Genomic DNA, 17,223 nt, shown 5'->3' on the forward strand with positions numbered 1-17,223 from the left:
TTTTGAGGCACGTTCAAATGTTAACCCTAAAACCGATCTGTCGTCCATTTTATTTTGCTCCTTGTCATTCATGCACATTAGGATATATTTTCACCTTTATTCCTTGAATCGGGCTGTAGTGCCCTCCTGCGGCACTGCTGGTGACACTGACACAACCTGGTCTGTGGAGCTGTATATGTGGAAGCAGGGGGGCTCCTATGTGTTCTTACTAACTTTTTTCTTAAAACCTTTTCTTTTTTTTTTGGTTAGGGTGTTCTTGGCTGTTTTTCTTGAATACAACTGTCTGGATCACTGCTCATTTGTTGAGCTGGTCCGAGGGTTTCTTCCCTTGTTAATGTTAGCTTCTTTTGGCACAATCACCTATTTTGATACAGCCCTAGAGTTTAGCTGCGTGCTGGCTACTTTTACTCCCTGTAAGCAGGTCATTACTACAAATACTTGCAACAAATGAAAAACCCATGCCTTCACTCTTACAGCTCCACTGGTGTTTTCTGATGAATGGTACCAGCAAAGCAGCACCACGGGAAGGATGTGTAGTGTATGTACTGCCTGATCTCAAGAGACTGGTTAATTTTTCAATATGTATGCTTTACTAGGTGCCAAGAAAGAAGTATGAATAACAAACTGGTTAGCTTGCCGTAATAAAACTTGCATTGTAATTGGAATTCTGTTTTCACTCCCTAAACCCTTTTTACTCCCAATTTCCAAAATTAGGGACCAACATACTCTATCAAATCTGAACTAGAGCCTTGTTGAAATATATTCACTGCACTTCTAAGACATTTTTTCCCCAAATTGGAACAAAAAACTTTGATTTTTGGGGTTCAAAAGAACAACCTGGGTGGTATTTTCATAATCTCAAAATCAAATCTACATTTCATGTATTTAATGTAATCGGGTAAACAGATAATTAAGCCTATATCTCAATACTTTTTTAAATCTTTGGCCTATAGGGCACCCTTACCTGCTTTCCCAAATCAAACTTGTCAGTGACTTTTTGGGAGTGTTTTTATACCTCTATATGCCCCTGTTGTATGCTTTAAGAAGCGATTCCTACATAGTATTTCTAACCTTTTTTGGCTGGCAATTTTCAAAACTCTTAATCCGTTTGAACCAATGTATTGTAGATTGCGAAACAGGCTGTTTTGTGGTGCTCTTTTCTATAGACCTACAGGGCGTAGGCTCCACCAAGTCGCACATGGTGCAGATTATCCTGAAATTGACTCACTGGCCATTTCATAATCCACAGTGCCATGCCTAGGTCTGCATTTAGGAAGCAGCCTGGATTTTTTTTATGATTTGGCTGGTGGGATTTACAGATTTGTGGGCTAGTTGCATTGTTTTGGGAGTGTCAAATTCAGCATAAGGGCCTTAAGTCTAGTTTCCTTCGAACAGAGTATGCTCTTTTATCCACTGTTGGTCATGACCATGTCTTTAAATTGCTTCAAGGCATAATATGGACTCTCAAAACACTATAGCTTTTAGAGCAGTTCCGTGTGGTTCCGGAACAACACGTATGCCAAATTTGGCATCCGCCGTAAAGAAGTGAACTCGCGTGCCCAAGTACACTAGTTTTTGTTTGTTCACACAAAGCAAGATAATCGCTGCACTTTTTTTGCATTGTCCCCACCAAAAGCTTTTGGTTACAAACATTGCAAATACTGCAAATACCTGATGTCTCTGTTGCCTGGGACGGGAACATAAAATGGACGCCTTGAAAGATCAGTGCTTCCTAAGGCTTGAGGGCACAGGGCTACATCTTTTACTGCATTCCACAAGCCTGACAATTCACCCTTGCAGAGTTTACCCACTCTTCCCCCGGCTTTGCTTTCAATACAGGGAATGTGCCTTGGATAAGGATAACGGAAGGAAAATGAGTCCACATTTCTGTGCTGGGCTAGGGAGTCCAGACCTTACCCTACTCATTTTAATGCTTGCCATCTTGGTGCAATCCCAAGTGCCACTGACTCTGTCATTTGTTCTGGTTCCTGCTGCTCCTTTGTTTTGATATTGGAGGCCTTCCTTTGTTTCACTACCATATACCTCAAAGGTGCCAGCCACTGCCCTGCCGCCATGTTCAGACCTTCTCTATTTAACCTTTATCTCCCTGTCCCTGGGATAGATCATTGGCTCCCTCTGTTCCACCCATGCCGCTTTGTCAGAGGAAAGTGGATTCTATTCTGCAAGCCTTTTTAGCACTGAGCTACGAGTCTCTAATTTGTTGCTTGCCCCAAAGAAATTGTTACCCCATGTTTGAGGGTATATATGAGGTTGATCCTGCATCAGTTGCTTGCAGGTTTGGGCTCAGTCTGCCATGGTTTTGACCATGGCAACTTAATTGAGAAGTCTGTTCTGTTGCCACCACTTGACCCTGATCTTGAAGACCTGGCTATTTACGTGATTTTTGTGGTTTAGTCACTTAGCCTAATATAATATAACTTGCATGCCATACAATAGAATAATATACTTTATCCGGAGACTGAGTTTGATGCTGGCCCTTTTTCTTTTATTAGCGAGTTGGTCTCTTTTCATGGTATGGCAACTAGGACCTGTGGAGTCACGTTTTGGTGTCAAGAGCTTGCATGCTCAGACAGACCTTTTGTATCAACGTACTACACCCAATGTCTTGTCGTTCTTTGGGGAACTTACTGAGTCTGTCTTGGCTGTTGACTGTCTGGAAAAAAAACTCATCTGCCTCTGAATAGGTGGCATGTCAACCCCACCACTAGTGGGTCTGGGTTATTTCTATTCACCCCACTCGGTTTGGTGCTTCTAGTCTATAATGTGGGTACATATTGCCATGCCTGACCTTCCTTTCTACCTGATGGAATCGAAGAAGCTTGATGCCTTCGATGGGAAGAGTTTTGCTTGTGCTAGCTGGGCTCTCCATACAATCCATGCCGCCACCAACCTTAGCTCACTATTCCCATACTGATGGGAGGCGTCAAATTAGACTGTATCTAATTTGCCTCCTGACATGCAAGTTCATCAGCAAAGGGTGGCGGGTGGGATAGAATCTGCTAAAGAGGTTACAACTGGCCTTGGACACACAAGACATTTTTGCCGGGCCCATGAGTATGGGCTAGTTATTCTGTAGCATTATTGGATGTGCACACCATTTTTATTTTGGCAAAATGGCTGATTTACTAGTTGCAAAAATTCAAAACCTGAAAAACAATGACCATAAACAGGACCCACCCTAGAACCGTCACCCTTGCCTTGGCCACTGTTAATCTTGGGCCTGTGCATGAGGTTTGAAGGAAAAAATGTCAACTAAGACACAGCTTTTCTTGCCTTCTTGGATGTGATGGTTTGAATCAATTCTTCCCTATACAGTCATTGGTAGTTGACAGGGGTGAAGGGCACATGGGTGCTCTGCCTGCACATCTTATAGCCTCCCTGGTCAGAGACTGACCTTTTCAAATTGTGAGGAAAGTGTATAGAAACTGTGCTTTAGCCTTATGCTAACTGAATAAATTAATTTCTATCAACATTATGTGTTTAAACAACTTCATATAGAAGGGTGGGCAACAGCCTCTGGTAAGAAAAGCTACAGGATGCTGGCATTCATTTTCAAATTTGGGAGGACCATCTGAGCGTCATCATATTGGTGTTTGCGCTATGCACTATTGCTACCCAACTCTGCTTTGTCTCCTGGGATATACACTTGGTGGTCTGTAATATCCCACCAGTGCTGTCAGGCACAGCTCAGCCATTTTATTTTAAGATCTCCTATACACTGCTCTTGGCTCTGACCAGGCTTCAGATATACAATACGCTGTATGCGTTTATTATTGTGGGCTGATCACATCGGCCCTGTCTTGCAATTGCGCTGTCCACGTGTTCATTCTGCATGTTGGTGTATGTTAATAGCTTTTAACATTGTGCATTAGCAATTGGTTATTCTCTCCAGCATGCCAAAATGGTAGTCTCCCTATAGTATGTCTCATCCCGACACGCCTTATCCCGTCACCTTGTAGTACTGCTTTCACCTGCCGACCAGCGCACCTGCCTTACCCCCACTTTTCGCCACAACCCTGTGGGGTGGTCTTCAGCTTCTCTTTGCTCCATTTTAGACCGAGATTTTTGTCACACCCTTCATTCCCAAGTAGTGTGCCTTTTCCCGTGGTAGTGTAATGTTTATTTACTGTTCTTTACCAGAAGTGAGGCCTGTCTCCCTCACCCCCCGCTCTTACTTTTAGTTCGGCTCTCACACTTGTCTGTAGTGAAAGTCTCTCTTAACAACCCTTCATAAATATTACTGCCTATCCATTGGCAGAAGTGTACTTAATCTCTTACTTTTTATATATGGGGCCACAGTCATGTGTCTTGTACACTGCATCAAAGTTAAAAAATGCTAGTGTCTTGCCAATATCGCTGACTTCGGCATGTTTACATGTCCAACATTTGTTGGATAGGTTGTTGCATCAGCAAACTGTTCAGATCTATTTTTTCCATGTAACGCCTACCTTAATTTGATTAGGTGTCTCATTCCTTGCTTCAGAACGGTCCTGCTGGCACTCTGGATGCATAGTGTATATCTCAGAGGTGAGGCATGCTATGAAGCACATGCACTGTTTAAATTCAAATTATGAATAAGTAAGCTGCAAAAATTGTGTGATGAATCATTCTACGAGTACATTTAGAGTTATTGAGGCATGTGATAACTATCACCTGCAGAGACTCGCAGTCGTAGAATCCTAGTTTGATGGTGGGTTTTCTCTTAATCTGTTACTGAACCCCACGTCTCCACTCCGAGGAATGGAAGTGTGAGATAAAGATGGGAGTATGTGGCCAGCTCTAATCTTGTATCTGTTTTTTTTTTTTTTTTTTACATTGTTCATTTATTACCATTTAATCATTATGTGCTTTTAGTTGACTGCACTTAATTTTCATCCGTTGTGGAATGCCTGGTATTTTTCAGATTACTTGTGTTGCACAAGCGAAACCAAAGCTTATCTTGGGTTTTGGCGAACCAGTAAAAAATTGCCTAGTTATTTAAAAAAAAGTAACCGGAGTGTATTAAAACTGCTCTAAATTGCAAAACAGAGATCCTCCTCATCGGCACACCTTCACCATCCTTTCCCCTCACTCTCTGGTTGGCCGCCCTCCTTCCCCCACCTGCGAGGCTAAGAACCTCAGGGTCATCTTTGACTCCACCCTTTCCTTCTCCCACATCTCTGAGGTCTCTAAAAAGTCAAATGTCCTACTGCACCTCCTCAGAGGTACTCTGCCTTTCCTCTCCTTCCCCCAGAAGCTCATGGTATCCCATGCTCTGGTTCTCTCCAGCTTGGACTATTGCAACAGCCTCTTTCTAAATCTACCTGCCTCTACTCTCTGCCCTCTGCAACTAATCCAGAACAGGACTGCGAGACTTGTCCTTGGCCTCAAGCCCTGGGATTGTATTTCTCCAGCTCTGAAATCTCTCCATTGGCTACCAGTGGATGCAAGGATTAAATTCAAAACCCTCTGCATTGTCCACAAGGCTTTCTGGGGCCTGGGTGCAAGATACCTTCAGCTATCCCTCCGCAAATACCTTCCCTCTCGAGCTCTTTGCTCCTCTACCTCCAACTCCCTCAGGGTCAGTTGTTTTTCAAAGCAACGAGCTGGGGGTAGATCTGTCTTCGGCTGGGGCCTCCCTCTGGAACAGCCTCCCTTAAACTGGATGAGAACCATCTCTGGTTCCGGAAGCACCTCACAACCTTCCTCTTTTCTTCTGCCTTTGCTCCCCCTCCCCCTGCTGATCTGTTCTCTTGGCACCGTGCACCTGGCCATCCTCTGTCCTCCGGGCCCAGGTACCTGCTCACCCTGCCACCCTCCTGCACTGCCTCCCGGCCACCCCTTGCACTGTGGTCTGTATCTGTACCCATACAGCAACCCCCTTTTTCTTCCTGCTCTTATCAGACCTACTGTCTGCTGCCTTAAACCTAGCACTTGCAAATTGCTGGCTGCACTACCACTGTACGTTGCCTTTATTATTTATCGTTATGTATCTGTTTCTCCTCTGCTTTGCACTTTCCACTTCTCCCCCCTTCCATGCACTTTTCCCCTCCCCCTCTCCCATGCACTTGCGCATTCTCAATGTCACAGGGCCTAGTAAGATCACACTTGTGTACGAGCACAATAGAAATGTAATATCAATAGCTCAGCTTCTAGCTTCCTTTCTTTTGTCGTTTTTGTAATACGCTTGGTATTTGACTCTTTGCAATCAGCTGTTTGCTCATTCTGTTCCACGTTTACCTGATCATTGTGAATGTAAACACTAAAACCCCTTTCCTTTGTCTCAACAGGGGACACTACACAGAAGATGAAAGCTGCTCGGTATCCTACGCCTGCAGAATTGGATGCCTATGCTAAAAAGGTCGCCAACACTCCACTGACAATAAAAATCTTCCCGAATAGCGTGAAGGTACCCCAGCGCAAGCACATCCGCCGTACTGTCAACGGGCTGGATACTTCAGGGCAACGGTATAGTCCGTATCCGGCACAGGTCGGCACGAAGACTGGCCTGCTTGCTATCGTCAAGCCTCCCGCCAAAGCTGTTCTGAAAGACTTTGAAGGTGCCCGTATCCATCTGCTTCCTGAAGTGATGATGAATCCCCCATCCTCTCCCTATGCTGCACCCAGCACTTTAAGTCATCCCCAAGGCCTCTCCCGCACACAGTCATTGCAGCATGCACAAGCACTGCAGCATGCTCATAGCATGCAGCAACAACAGACTATGTCTCGCCCTCAGAGTGTACCGCAAGCGCTACAACATCCACAAGGCATGCAACAGACGCTGCAACACCATCCAGGCATGCAACAAGCGCTGCAGCAACACTCTCAAGGCATGCAACAGACTCTGCAGCACTCGCAAAACATACAACAGACTCTGCAGTCACACCCTGCAGGTATGCAACAGGCGCTGCAACGCCATCGGGGTATGCAGCAAGCACTGCAGCAGGCTCAACAGCAGGCTGAACAGCAAGCTCGGCAGCGTGCCCAGAACATGTCGCGCCCACAGAGCATACCACAGCCTCTGCAGCGGGCCCAGAGTATTTCGCAAAGCATGCAGCACCCTCAAGGTATATCACAACAGACTCTTCAACACCCTCAAAGTATACCACAGCAACAGAGTTTACCACATCCTACGAGCATGGGGCAATCGCAGACACTGCGGCACTCTCAAAGCATGGCACAGTCGCAACACCAACAAAGTATAGGGCAGACGCAGGCTCTGCAGCACCCTCAGAGCATGGCACAACCTCAGGCGAGGACGCAGCACCCTCAGAGCATGGCACAAATGCAGCCATTGCAACCCCCTTCAAGCTTGCCCCACGAGACTCTGCAGCACCCCTCCAATCCTCTTCTGCAGCCTGGCTTGCATGGTGGCAGAAAGATGCCAGATGCCGATGCTCCGCCGAATGTGACAGTGTCTACCTCAACCATTCCCCTCTCTATGCTGCAGCAAAACCGCCCCCCGGACTTGACCAGCATCGTCCAGCAGATCAACCAGTTCTGTCAAGCCCGGGCTGGGCTCGGCACTACCTCAGTGTGTGAGGGACAGATTGCAAATCCCAGCCCTATAAGTCGCAACCTGCTCATCAATGCAAGTACCAGGGTCTCCGCTCACAACCTGCCTATGTCTGCCTGCATAGGTAACCCCACTGATCATGCTGCTGCTATTTCTGCTGCCTCTGGTAACATGCCCTTGGTGAATATCCGGATGCCAGCATCATACCCCAGTGATCTCAAACCTCTTGCATGGAACCAGCACCAGCTTGCACATCTGCAGCAGATGTGCGGAGAAGCTGGTAAACACCCTCAACGAGAGATGACTGTGCAGGGATTTCCAGTCAAAACCGCAGCCTACCCTCAAGAACTGTGCATGGGCCAGTCTTTCAACTTGAAACCCCCCATCGAGAAACCTACCCCTTCCCCTCCTGTGAACGGCTTACCTGGGCCCATGCCGTACTCCAACGGGCACTTTTACCAGCCTTTATGGAATAATATTCTGCCCACGCCTAACAGCGATAGCTCTGGCTCTCAGGAGCTTGCCTTGCCTTTCCACGGAGGGCAGCCAGCTGCAGCACCCTTGGACTGTGCAGTGGGGCCTCATTACAGGGTCGGAGCAGGTTCATCTGGCCAGAACAGCATCATGCAGACCATGGATTGCCTAGGTGGGGAATTTCAGCAATCCTGCTTCAGAGAGCAGAGCATGGCCACAATTGGGAAGGTCCAGCGGCCTCCCGTGGTCCGTGTTCCTGAGCAAGCTGATAGTCATAACCTTCATCTTCAACACCCTGGGTATAGATAGGCGGTAGCCACTCTCACCAACTAAATCATAGATTTTAGTCTTAATTTGGAATCCTAGCAAGGCTGCTTTTTTATGTTTTTTAATTTTCTCACTTAAACTTGATGTGATCATTAGCCTGGCTGCACTATTATCGAAAGTACAATGTGTAGCTGGTGTCATGGTCTTCACGGGTAACGCTGCCTTTCGTTTTGAATAACTAACGTTAAACTCCATATGCTCGATTTCCTTTCCCTTAGTTACTTCAGCTGCCACACATTTACAGATTGCACATACATGCAATTGCCGATCTGGGCTTCCCCACATTTGCAATCCATGCCCTTTTCCCACTTTACATTCATTAAACTTAACACCTTTACTACAGTTGACTCTCCTCACCATCCTAAACCTTGCTCCACCCACAATAGCGTTGTCCCACTCTTTACTCATTTCATTCTACAATGTACTCCTGTGGCCTCCTTTTGCAAAGCTTTCTCTTCCAGCCCTTTTCCATCTGCTTCTTTCACGGTAACCTAACTAGTTGTGAGTGCTTGTCTTTTTTGTTTTTTTTCTTGGTGTCCGATTTTTCAAGTAAATCTGTCTTCTTTCGTATGACTGTCAACATCTTGTTACTTTGCATGGTTTAATTGTGAAGCATCCCCGCAGTTCAGCTGTTTGGTGCCATGGTGCCACTCCTTTCTGGCTCATTTATTCTGCTGAGCAAGGAAGCAAAATGTACTGTTTCACAATGTTGGTGTTTTCCATGGGATTATAAATGTGCAAGCTGACTGCATAACTGGTTAGTGTGGATAGGCTGCAGGACAGGTTGTGGTTGTACTTCTGGCGCTCTCGTTCCTGTTCTGAACTGGTTGCGTGAGCTCTGTGATACTGATGCACGGATTTCAGAACTGGTTGATTGTGAGTGCCACATTGTGGATGTTGTCGGTTGTTTGGGTGCTTTTAAATGTGGGTAAAATGGTAGCAAAATGTCAGTTATTACCTTGACGATGTGTGTAAATACCTCACAACTGATAGTGAGCTCCATGTGTGGTGGATTGCTGCATATCTGTTTGTATGAGAGTTCCACTATGTGGCTACAGACTACTGAATTGGCTAGTTCTGCAATCCACCATGTGGATGAGGGGCCTGATGAGCTGGCTTGTTGTGAGCTCCACAATGATGAGTGTTAGGCTAGTTGGGTGTGTTCTTTACAATTTTGCTTTGAAGTGCAGAAGTAGCTGCTTGTGAGGTTTGCTGACTTGGCTTCTTGTGAGCTCCAAGAAGAGCGCTCAATTGATTCTTGTTGAAAAACGGATTTGTTGTGAGTGTAGACTTTTTTTTCAACTGGATTGATTGTGATCCCACCAGTCAGACACCTAGTTGGAGAGACGTTGATTGTGTGCGTAGGTTGAAAAAGGGTGCACTGGTGTCCTGTGCCCCCTTTACATTTGTATTCTGCTTATTGTAACTCTTGTTTATTCTTCATGAGAAAACATGTTCTATTTATTTTCAGGTTTGTGGTCCCCTGCTATCACCTGAGAAAAAATTGAATCTGTAGTAGGGAATAGGAATTTGTAGCATTTTTGTGTGGTTTTCCTACCAAATCACATGCTTTCCTCTCAGGAATTGCGCTCCAGTGACTTTGAGTATGTTCATAAGTGTATGGAGTCATTTACAGGTAGTGAAAACCCTCCCTAAATCCTTCCAAAAACGTTCCCATATTTTAACGTAGAACCTTTTTCTTCAAATGTTCCTTTACATCCATTGACACTTGGATTTTGCACGAATTGGTTTTATTGTGAAATTGTCAATGCTTCTAAGTGTTGAGTAGCTACTTGCACTATTTTGTTTTGAGTCCCTTATTTTAACGCAATGGATGGAATGAGGTTATCTAATGAGCTGGAGTATTGTACAGATTCCATACCAATACTGCAGCAAGTCTTTTGCATATGTCAAGGAGCCAAGAATAGTGTTGATATTTCATACAAACATATTCCATTCTGACCAACCATAAGATCTATTTTATTTAAGCAACCAAATCTTACCTTTTCTGCCCTTTTTGCTTTGCATGACAAACTAGAGCAACATGTAGCCGTTGTTCACACTCCCTACACTGAGCTTTCACCACAGTAGAGACACTCTCTCCTGCCATTTACCTCATGCAACACAGTTCCTTGCCATCTCATTTGCTTGTCCGAACAGATTGCTAATCGCTATAACTAATGATCACATCAAGGCCTGGAGTAATGAAATAAAAAACATGATTTCTTCAATGTACACTGGCTAAAAACTATTGCTATACTACTGTAACTTTAAGTGTAATTCTTCTGTGTGAATGGTGCCTGTTAGTGTGGGCATCAGTAGCGATGTGTATGAGTGCGCGCCCACGGCATCTGCAGGTCATTGGCATCCCTCACAGTCCTTGAATATGAAGTTAGCCGATCACAAAGCCTTAAATATATCTAAGTGTGACTTTCCTTGTCAACTTTATAAAAAGTTCTTGAGTTGTAAACCCAACACTCTGTCCTGGACATGAAAAGTATCTTTCCACCCACTTTATTGTAACATCCAATGAATAAAAAAAGTACTGCTCCAGTCAACACAGAAAACATGTCAGAGCTAGGCCATTGTAGTGCAAAACAGCCCCTTCTCTCTCCAAGCCCACTTAATGCATCCCTCCCCCTAGTCTGTATCATACAGACTTCATGGTCTATTTCTTGAGGACTGTTGCTCCAATGTTCACATTTTGTTATGGTCTTATCAAAGAGCTGGGGCTGTAGAAGATGGTCACATGGCAGCATCTGGTCCAGTAAAGTTAATGCTGTCCAACCATTCTGTGCCAGGCCCCTTGTATCGCTGTGGTTGACTGCATCCCTGTACCTGGATGTGATTTGGGTTTGTCACCCTTGCTGGTTATGCCCAGGCAATTAATTGTCTTGCTGCTCTTTCACCTCAGTATGTCATATGTTGACTAAAGATGCTCGGAATGCAAGATTTGAAGATGAATTCCTTCCCAATAAATATGAAATCGAGATTCCATCCTGCCTTTTTTTTAACCAGCTCTTGGAAGTGATTTTAAATTGAACACTATTTTTTTTATTTTTTTTTTAAACTTTAGACTTTGCAAATTAACTTTGCCCTTTACCCTTTCCTTAAAAGCATGGACATCCTTGCAGCATTTTTAACGACTGAAAATAACTTTTTTTTTTTTTTGAAGTGGTGTTTTAGCCTAATAGAGTATTTCTTAAAAAGGGGAGGCGATAGAATATTTTGTTTAATTGAGACGTGTAGTCATTAAAGCGTAGTCATCTTTCGATGTAGGTCACACATACCATGTCATTATTTAATGTTTAATTATTATTTTTTAATTGTGTTATATTACCAAGCTGTTTCTTTTGGGAGAACTGCAAAGTCGAGAATGTTCACCAGAGAAGGATAACTTGTGTATTGGCTTGTGTTGCCTTATTTAAAAGGAAGAAATATGGAACTGAAAACTTGCCTGACTATGTAATGCCAAATGATAGCAATGATGTTCTAATTTATTGTTCACAATGTTTCCTTTCCCTCTGTGAAAACTGGTAAAATATACTTGGATCAAAGGTCTAAAATGAAGCTTGTGTCATAAATATTTTCCAACTTGTATACTTCCCTGAAATCAAGACTTGTGTTCATTCCCCTGACTCCTGCCTCTCTCATTTTCGCTGCTTACTTTGTTCTCCCTGGACCAATCGAGGCCTGTGCAAAAACTTGGTAGAAACTATCAGCTACTTTGGTTCCTTTACGATGCATTCGTCCACCTGAAAAGATCCCTCTTCATTAATGAAGTGTTAGCACAGCCGGCTTCGGGTGTGTCCGTGCGCTGCAGAGGTTCTCTTACACAAGGAAGGGTCAAATATGGAAGTTTTTGACCCACGGAATCTGTGACTAGTCCAGCAGTAAAGGTAGAAGTGTAATCTAGCAATGACGGAGCAGTACTACCTAGATTGTTAATCCACCCCGAATTCAAATACTAATAAAATTGGCTTAAATTCTGGCTTGTGCACTCTGTCCTATGCATTCTTTTGTAGGTTGATTTTTCCTTTTTTGCGAGAAACTTTGAAATATAGTTGGAGGATTTGTAATCCTCTCCACTGTTAGATCTGTGTATTTTGCTTTCAAGACCAAGTAGCCACGTGCCTTCCTCTTGCACATACGCAGAGAAAACGTACTGCTGTCCTGTAGCATCATTGCCTGCTTTCACACTAATGGGAGGAAAGAAGAGGTCAAACTGACCATGTGCATTCTGCATTTGTAAGATTTCAGTGTTTTTTGTTTGTTGCCATTACTTTTTTGCAAAACACTTGTAACCTTACAGGGGTGATTGATGTCCTAGACAACTGCTGCTGTGAATGGTGTGGCTAGCACAGCACACCTCAAATTTCTTTAATAGGGTTGCTGGGTTTTCTTTAGAATGTGTATTTTTTTTCAAAAATTGTTTGTTTTTCGGTATTACAAGCTTTGCAGAGATTCACATGTTACATATTCTTGGGGCTTGCAGTAGCACACAAAAACCATAGTTAATACAGCTAAATAAGAAACAACAAGAACAGTCTCCGTGAACAGAACAAAAAAGAGAAGAGGGGGACAAGGTCCAAGGGAGGAACGGGAAGATTGAGTCCTTCACAGTTGGCTTAGTGTAGGGTTGACGGTGTGCCTCAGTGCTTGGGCCCCGGAGGGGCTCTTCTGGGGGATGGGTCCTGCGGATCTGTGCTACTTGGTCTGCAAGGTGTTTGGCTTCTTGGTTTTAAGCGTAGGCCATTCGGTTCTCCGGCTGGTTGTAGTACGCCTTTTCCTTCAGTCCTGGTTTTCCATCCAAGTCCGCGTTGGGGGGCTGTCTTGCTGTGCCGGGGAATTATGTGTAGTCCAGGAAGGGGGCCCAGACACGCTCGAATTTGGCTTTGCTACTGAATCTGATGGCTGTGACTTTTTCCGCTGCTGCCATTTCCCAGCATTTGGACCACCACATTTGTGTAGATGGACCCTCTGGGTTTTTCCATAGTCTGGCGATGGAAATCTTAGCGGCTGTCAGGAGGTGAGAGCAGAGCTCAGCCATGCAGCCTGTTAAGGGGAATTGGCTTTCCCCCGTCGCCCCTAGCAGCACGATTCCTGGGTCTCAGGGGATGGTGAGCCCAATTATTGTTTTGATCTGTTCGAGGGTGTTTCTCCAGAATTGGGTGGCTTTCGGGCAAGTCCAAAAGAGGGGGAACAGGGTTCCTCGGTCCGGGCAGCCCCTCCAGCACTGTGCGGGAATGGCCGGGTTGCACTAGTTTAGGATCTCAGGGATGCGGTACCACCTGAAGCACACTTTGAACGCCCCTTTGTTCGTTACACATTTTGAGCTTTTGTGTGCCTTGGTCCAGATGTGATTCCATTCCTCCGGTTCGATTGTTCTTCCTATGTCTTCTCCCCATTTTAGCATGTATGGTTCTTTTTTGGTTGGATCCGTCCTGTCCAGGAGTTTGTATAATGTGGAAATGTTTCCCCTCGGTGGGTTGGCAGTGAGTGAGCGCTCTAGCGCTGTCAGTCCTCTACTGCCATGCTTCTTGGCTAGCTCACTCGAGAGCCAGTGTCTTAGTTGCATGTAGCGAAAACTTTGTCTCTGGGACCTGAAATATGGCCTTGCACTCCAAGCTCAGCGGGTGTCCATTTTCGAAGGTCTGTCATGGTCTTCAGGCCCCCGTCTCTCCATTTCGCGAAGTGGTTTGGTGCGGTTCCTGGGGAGAAGTCTGGTTTGTCCCAGACTGGCGAGGGGGGGGGGGGGTCCCATTGTGCTTCTGCATTTCCATAGGCGGGCCACCTTTTTCGAGCTAGCTACTGTGTTTCACGTTAAGGGCAGTGGGCCCGGGTCCTGGGTGCCCTTGGGGTCTTTCATGTGGGGCAGCGCCTCGATTGGGGTCTTGCTCTAGTCTTCTTCCAGTTGTAGCCACCGGGGGCGGTTGGTAGGTAGTTTCCATGCGAAGGCAAGGGCAAGTTGAGCTGCGAGGCAGTACCTGGTCACGTCCAGGACCCCTAGGCCACCCATCGCGGCACTCCGGAGCATGATACTCTTCGGGATGCGTGACTTCTTTCCTTCCCAGACGAGGCACAGTATGTCCGCCTGCAGCTTTTGGAGGGCTTTTTTCCGAATGGTCACTGGAAGGGCGAGTCCGAAATATAGCAGCTTTGGGATTAAGTTCATTTTTACCTCCATGATCTGGCCGAACCACGAGATTTCTTGTTTTTACCAGCGTTCCAGGTCATTTTTTAACTTTGAGAAGTGGGGGAAAGTTTGCCTTGTACAGTATCTCCGTTTTGCTGGGTATTTGGACTCCTAGGTAGCTGATGCTCCCCTTTGCCCATGGGGTCCGATATTCCACCTCCAGTGCCGTTTTGAGCTTTTTTGGTACATTGATGCCCATCGCTATAGATTTTGAAATATTTGTGAACCCCGAGGCTGTTCTGAACTCTTCCAAGGTTTGCCATAGGGCCTCTATGGATTCTTTCATTTGGGTGACGGTTAGTAGCACATCATCCGCGTATAGGGCCACTTTGTACGATTCCCGCTTGATTGTGAGGCCTTGTATCGCTGAGTTGAGGCAGACTCTGTTGGCAAATGGCTCCATTGACAGGGCGAATATGTGTGGGGACAGGGGGCATTCTTGCCTTGTGCCTCTGGTTATGTTGATTCTGCCCTATCTGGCGCCGTTTAGTCGCAGTCTCGTGGAGTGGCATTGATAGTTGGCTAGGACCCATTTTACAAAGTTCAGGCCAAAGCCATAGTGCAGCAGGGTTTCCCTTATGTAGCCCCAGTCGGGCATGTCAAACGCCTTGTGCGCATCTAGGGAGAGGATTGTCAGCTCTGAGCCCATCCTGTTTGCTGACTCTATTACGTTGATAGTTCTGTGGATGTAGTCCTGCGTGCCCTGCCCTGGTATGAATCCCGCTTGATCTGGGTGAATGATATCGGGGAGGAGCGGAGCCACCCCGTTCGCTAGTATTTTTGCTAATATTTTGGCGTCATTGTTTAGAAGTGTTATTGGCCTATATGGTGCACATTGCATCTGGTCCTTCCCCGGTTTTGGGATAAGCACCGTTAGAGATTTGTTCATGGCGGCCGTGGTGGAGTCCGTAGAGAGAAATGAGTTGAATAGGCTTGCCAGTTGGGGTGCCAGTAGGTGAACAAATTTCTTGTAAAATTTTGAGGTCGGCTCGTCCGGTCCCAGGGTCGTATTCTTCAGGAGGCAGATCATCTCGCTTACTACTTCCTCTGAGATTGGACGCTCTGTCTGCCATTATGGGATGCGGCTGCTTCTTTGGGGCCGGGGCCAGAAATCGTGCGATGGCTAGGTGTCAGTGGCCCGGTTATGATTTCCTCGTGGTATTGTGCCATTGTCTCGAGCTTTTCTGCCTCTGTGTGGTGATGTTTGCTGATTTTGTCGACCAGGCATTGGATGTGATTCCTTGTTCGCAGTTTTTTCAGCTTGTGCACTAGGAGGCGGTTTGCTTTGTTGCTGTTGAGGTAGTAGAATTGTTTAGTGTAGGTTAAGGCTCTGGCCACCTGGTTCGCGAAGTGTATTTCCAGCTCCCCTTTCGCTCTTTTTAGATTTTCGTGTGGCGCTTCTTGAGCTTATTTTCCAGTTCTACTACCCTCTCCTCCATCCTTTGTTGCTGCAGAAGATTTTGTTGTCCGAGTCTTGCTGCTGCGTCCATTGCCGCCCCCCAAATCACAGGTTTCATGGCATCCCATATGGTTGCCATTGGAGAGTCTAGGGTTGATTTGTTTGAAGTGGTTTTGAACCGCCTAGGTGAGGTCTGAGATGGAGGCCAAATCTAACAGGATTTGGTCCTGCATTTTCCATTGCCGTTGGGTGGGCTTTGGAAAACCCTGCAGTAGCAGGTTCATTGTGACCGGCGCGTGGTCCGAGATCGCTATGTGCCCGATTTGGACTTCCTCCAAATAAGGGGCCATTGTGTTCGCAGCCAGTTGTAGGCCGATCCTCAAATACCCCCTGTGGACGTGGGAGAAGAATGTGTAGTCCCTTTCTCCCTGGTTGCGTAGTCTCCATATGTCAATCGTCTCGGTTTCCCGTAAGGAATTCGGCCATGGCCAGAGCTTTGATAAAGTCATCCCTCGAGGGTGGTAGGGTCTTGTCCGTGCTCTGGTCTGGGGGGAGGTTGAAATGTCCTCCAATTAGTAATTGGCCGACGGCGAAAGCTGCGATGATTGGAATAAGGTTACGAAGAAAATGGTCTTGCTCTTTGTTTGGGCTGTAGATTGCCACTAGGGTGATCAGGAGTTCAACCAGGAGGCCTTTTAAGAGTAGGTATCTCCCCTCTGGGTCTCCTTTGGCGGTGATCTGGGTTATCGGTAGATTATGGCTCAGCAGTATCGCAACCCCTTTTTTCTGGTTGGCGGAGGCAAAGTAACATTTAGGGAAGCGCCTAAAGCGTATCCGTTTTTCATCCGCTGCTACTAGGTGTTTCCTGAAGGCATACTATGTCTGCTGCTAACTGGTCCAGTCTGTGTTCCACAGATTTTCGCTTTCTTGGGGTATTGAGGCCCTGTATGTTGTGATGGTGAGTTTTATCTAGCTAACCCATCTTTTGAGCCAGTAATAGTTTAGTTTGTTGTCTTCGCTAGTGGTTGGTTGTTCTCCCCTTGTAGGTTCCTTTTTCCGTGATGCCCCCCTTTCCGTGTGGTGGCCCTCCCCCTACCAGGTCCTCCTCCCCACCCCCCCCCTCCCACCTCCCCCCAACAAACAGGTTTTCCAGACCAGCCTTCAACCAACGGGGCAGTTGGCCGGACCATCACGCGAATGGAAGCAAATGTGCCTCTTACTGAACAGTAAAGTGTGAGAATGTTTGACGTTTTAGTCTTGGGTGTTGAAGTTGCAGGAGCTTCTGAAGGTGTCCAGGCCCCTCCCCCCAGT

At 46.1% G+C, this 17,223-nt stretch overlaps 1 protein-coding gene across 1 annotated transcript in view; it reads left to right on the forward strand.

The window, feature by feature from the left end:
* The window catches only part of FAM222B (family with sequence similarity 222 member B), a 313,325-nt gene extending 301,017 nt beyond the window's left edge, over window positions 1-12,308 (forward strand). Inside the window, exon 3 of the mRNA XM_069615310.1 lies at window positions 6,291-12,308. Coding sequence (XP_069471411.1) covers window positions 6,291-8,299 — 2,009 coding nt within the window. The 3' untranslated portion in view covers window positions 8,300-12,308. The remainder of the gene's footprint in view (window positions 1-6,290) is intronic.
* The last annotated feature ends 4,915 nt before the right edge of the window (window positions 12,309-17,223 follow it).

This window comes from Ambystoma mexicanum, chromosome 9, assembly GCF_040938575.1.
Source record: "Ambystoma mexicanum isolate Mex_15411 chromosome 9, UKY_AmexF1_1, whole genome shotgun sequence".
Taxonomy (NCBI): Eukaryota; Metazoa; Chordata; class Amphibia; order Caudata; family Ambystomatidae; genus Ambystoma; species Ambystoma mexicanum.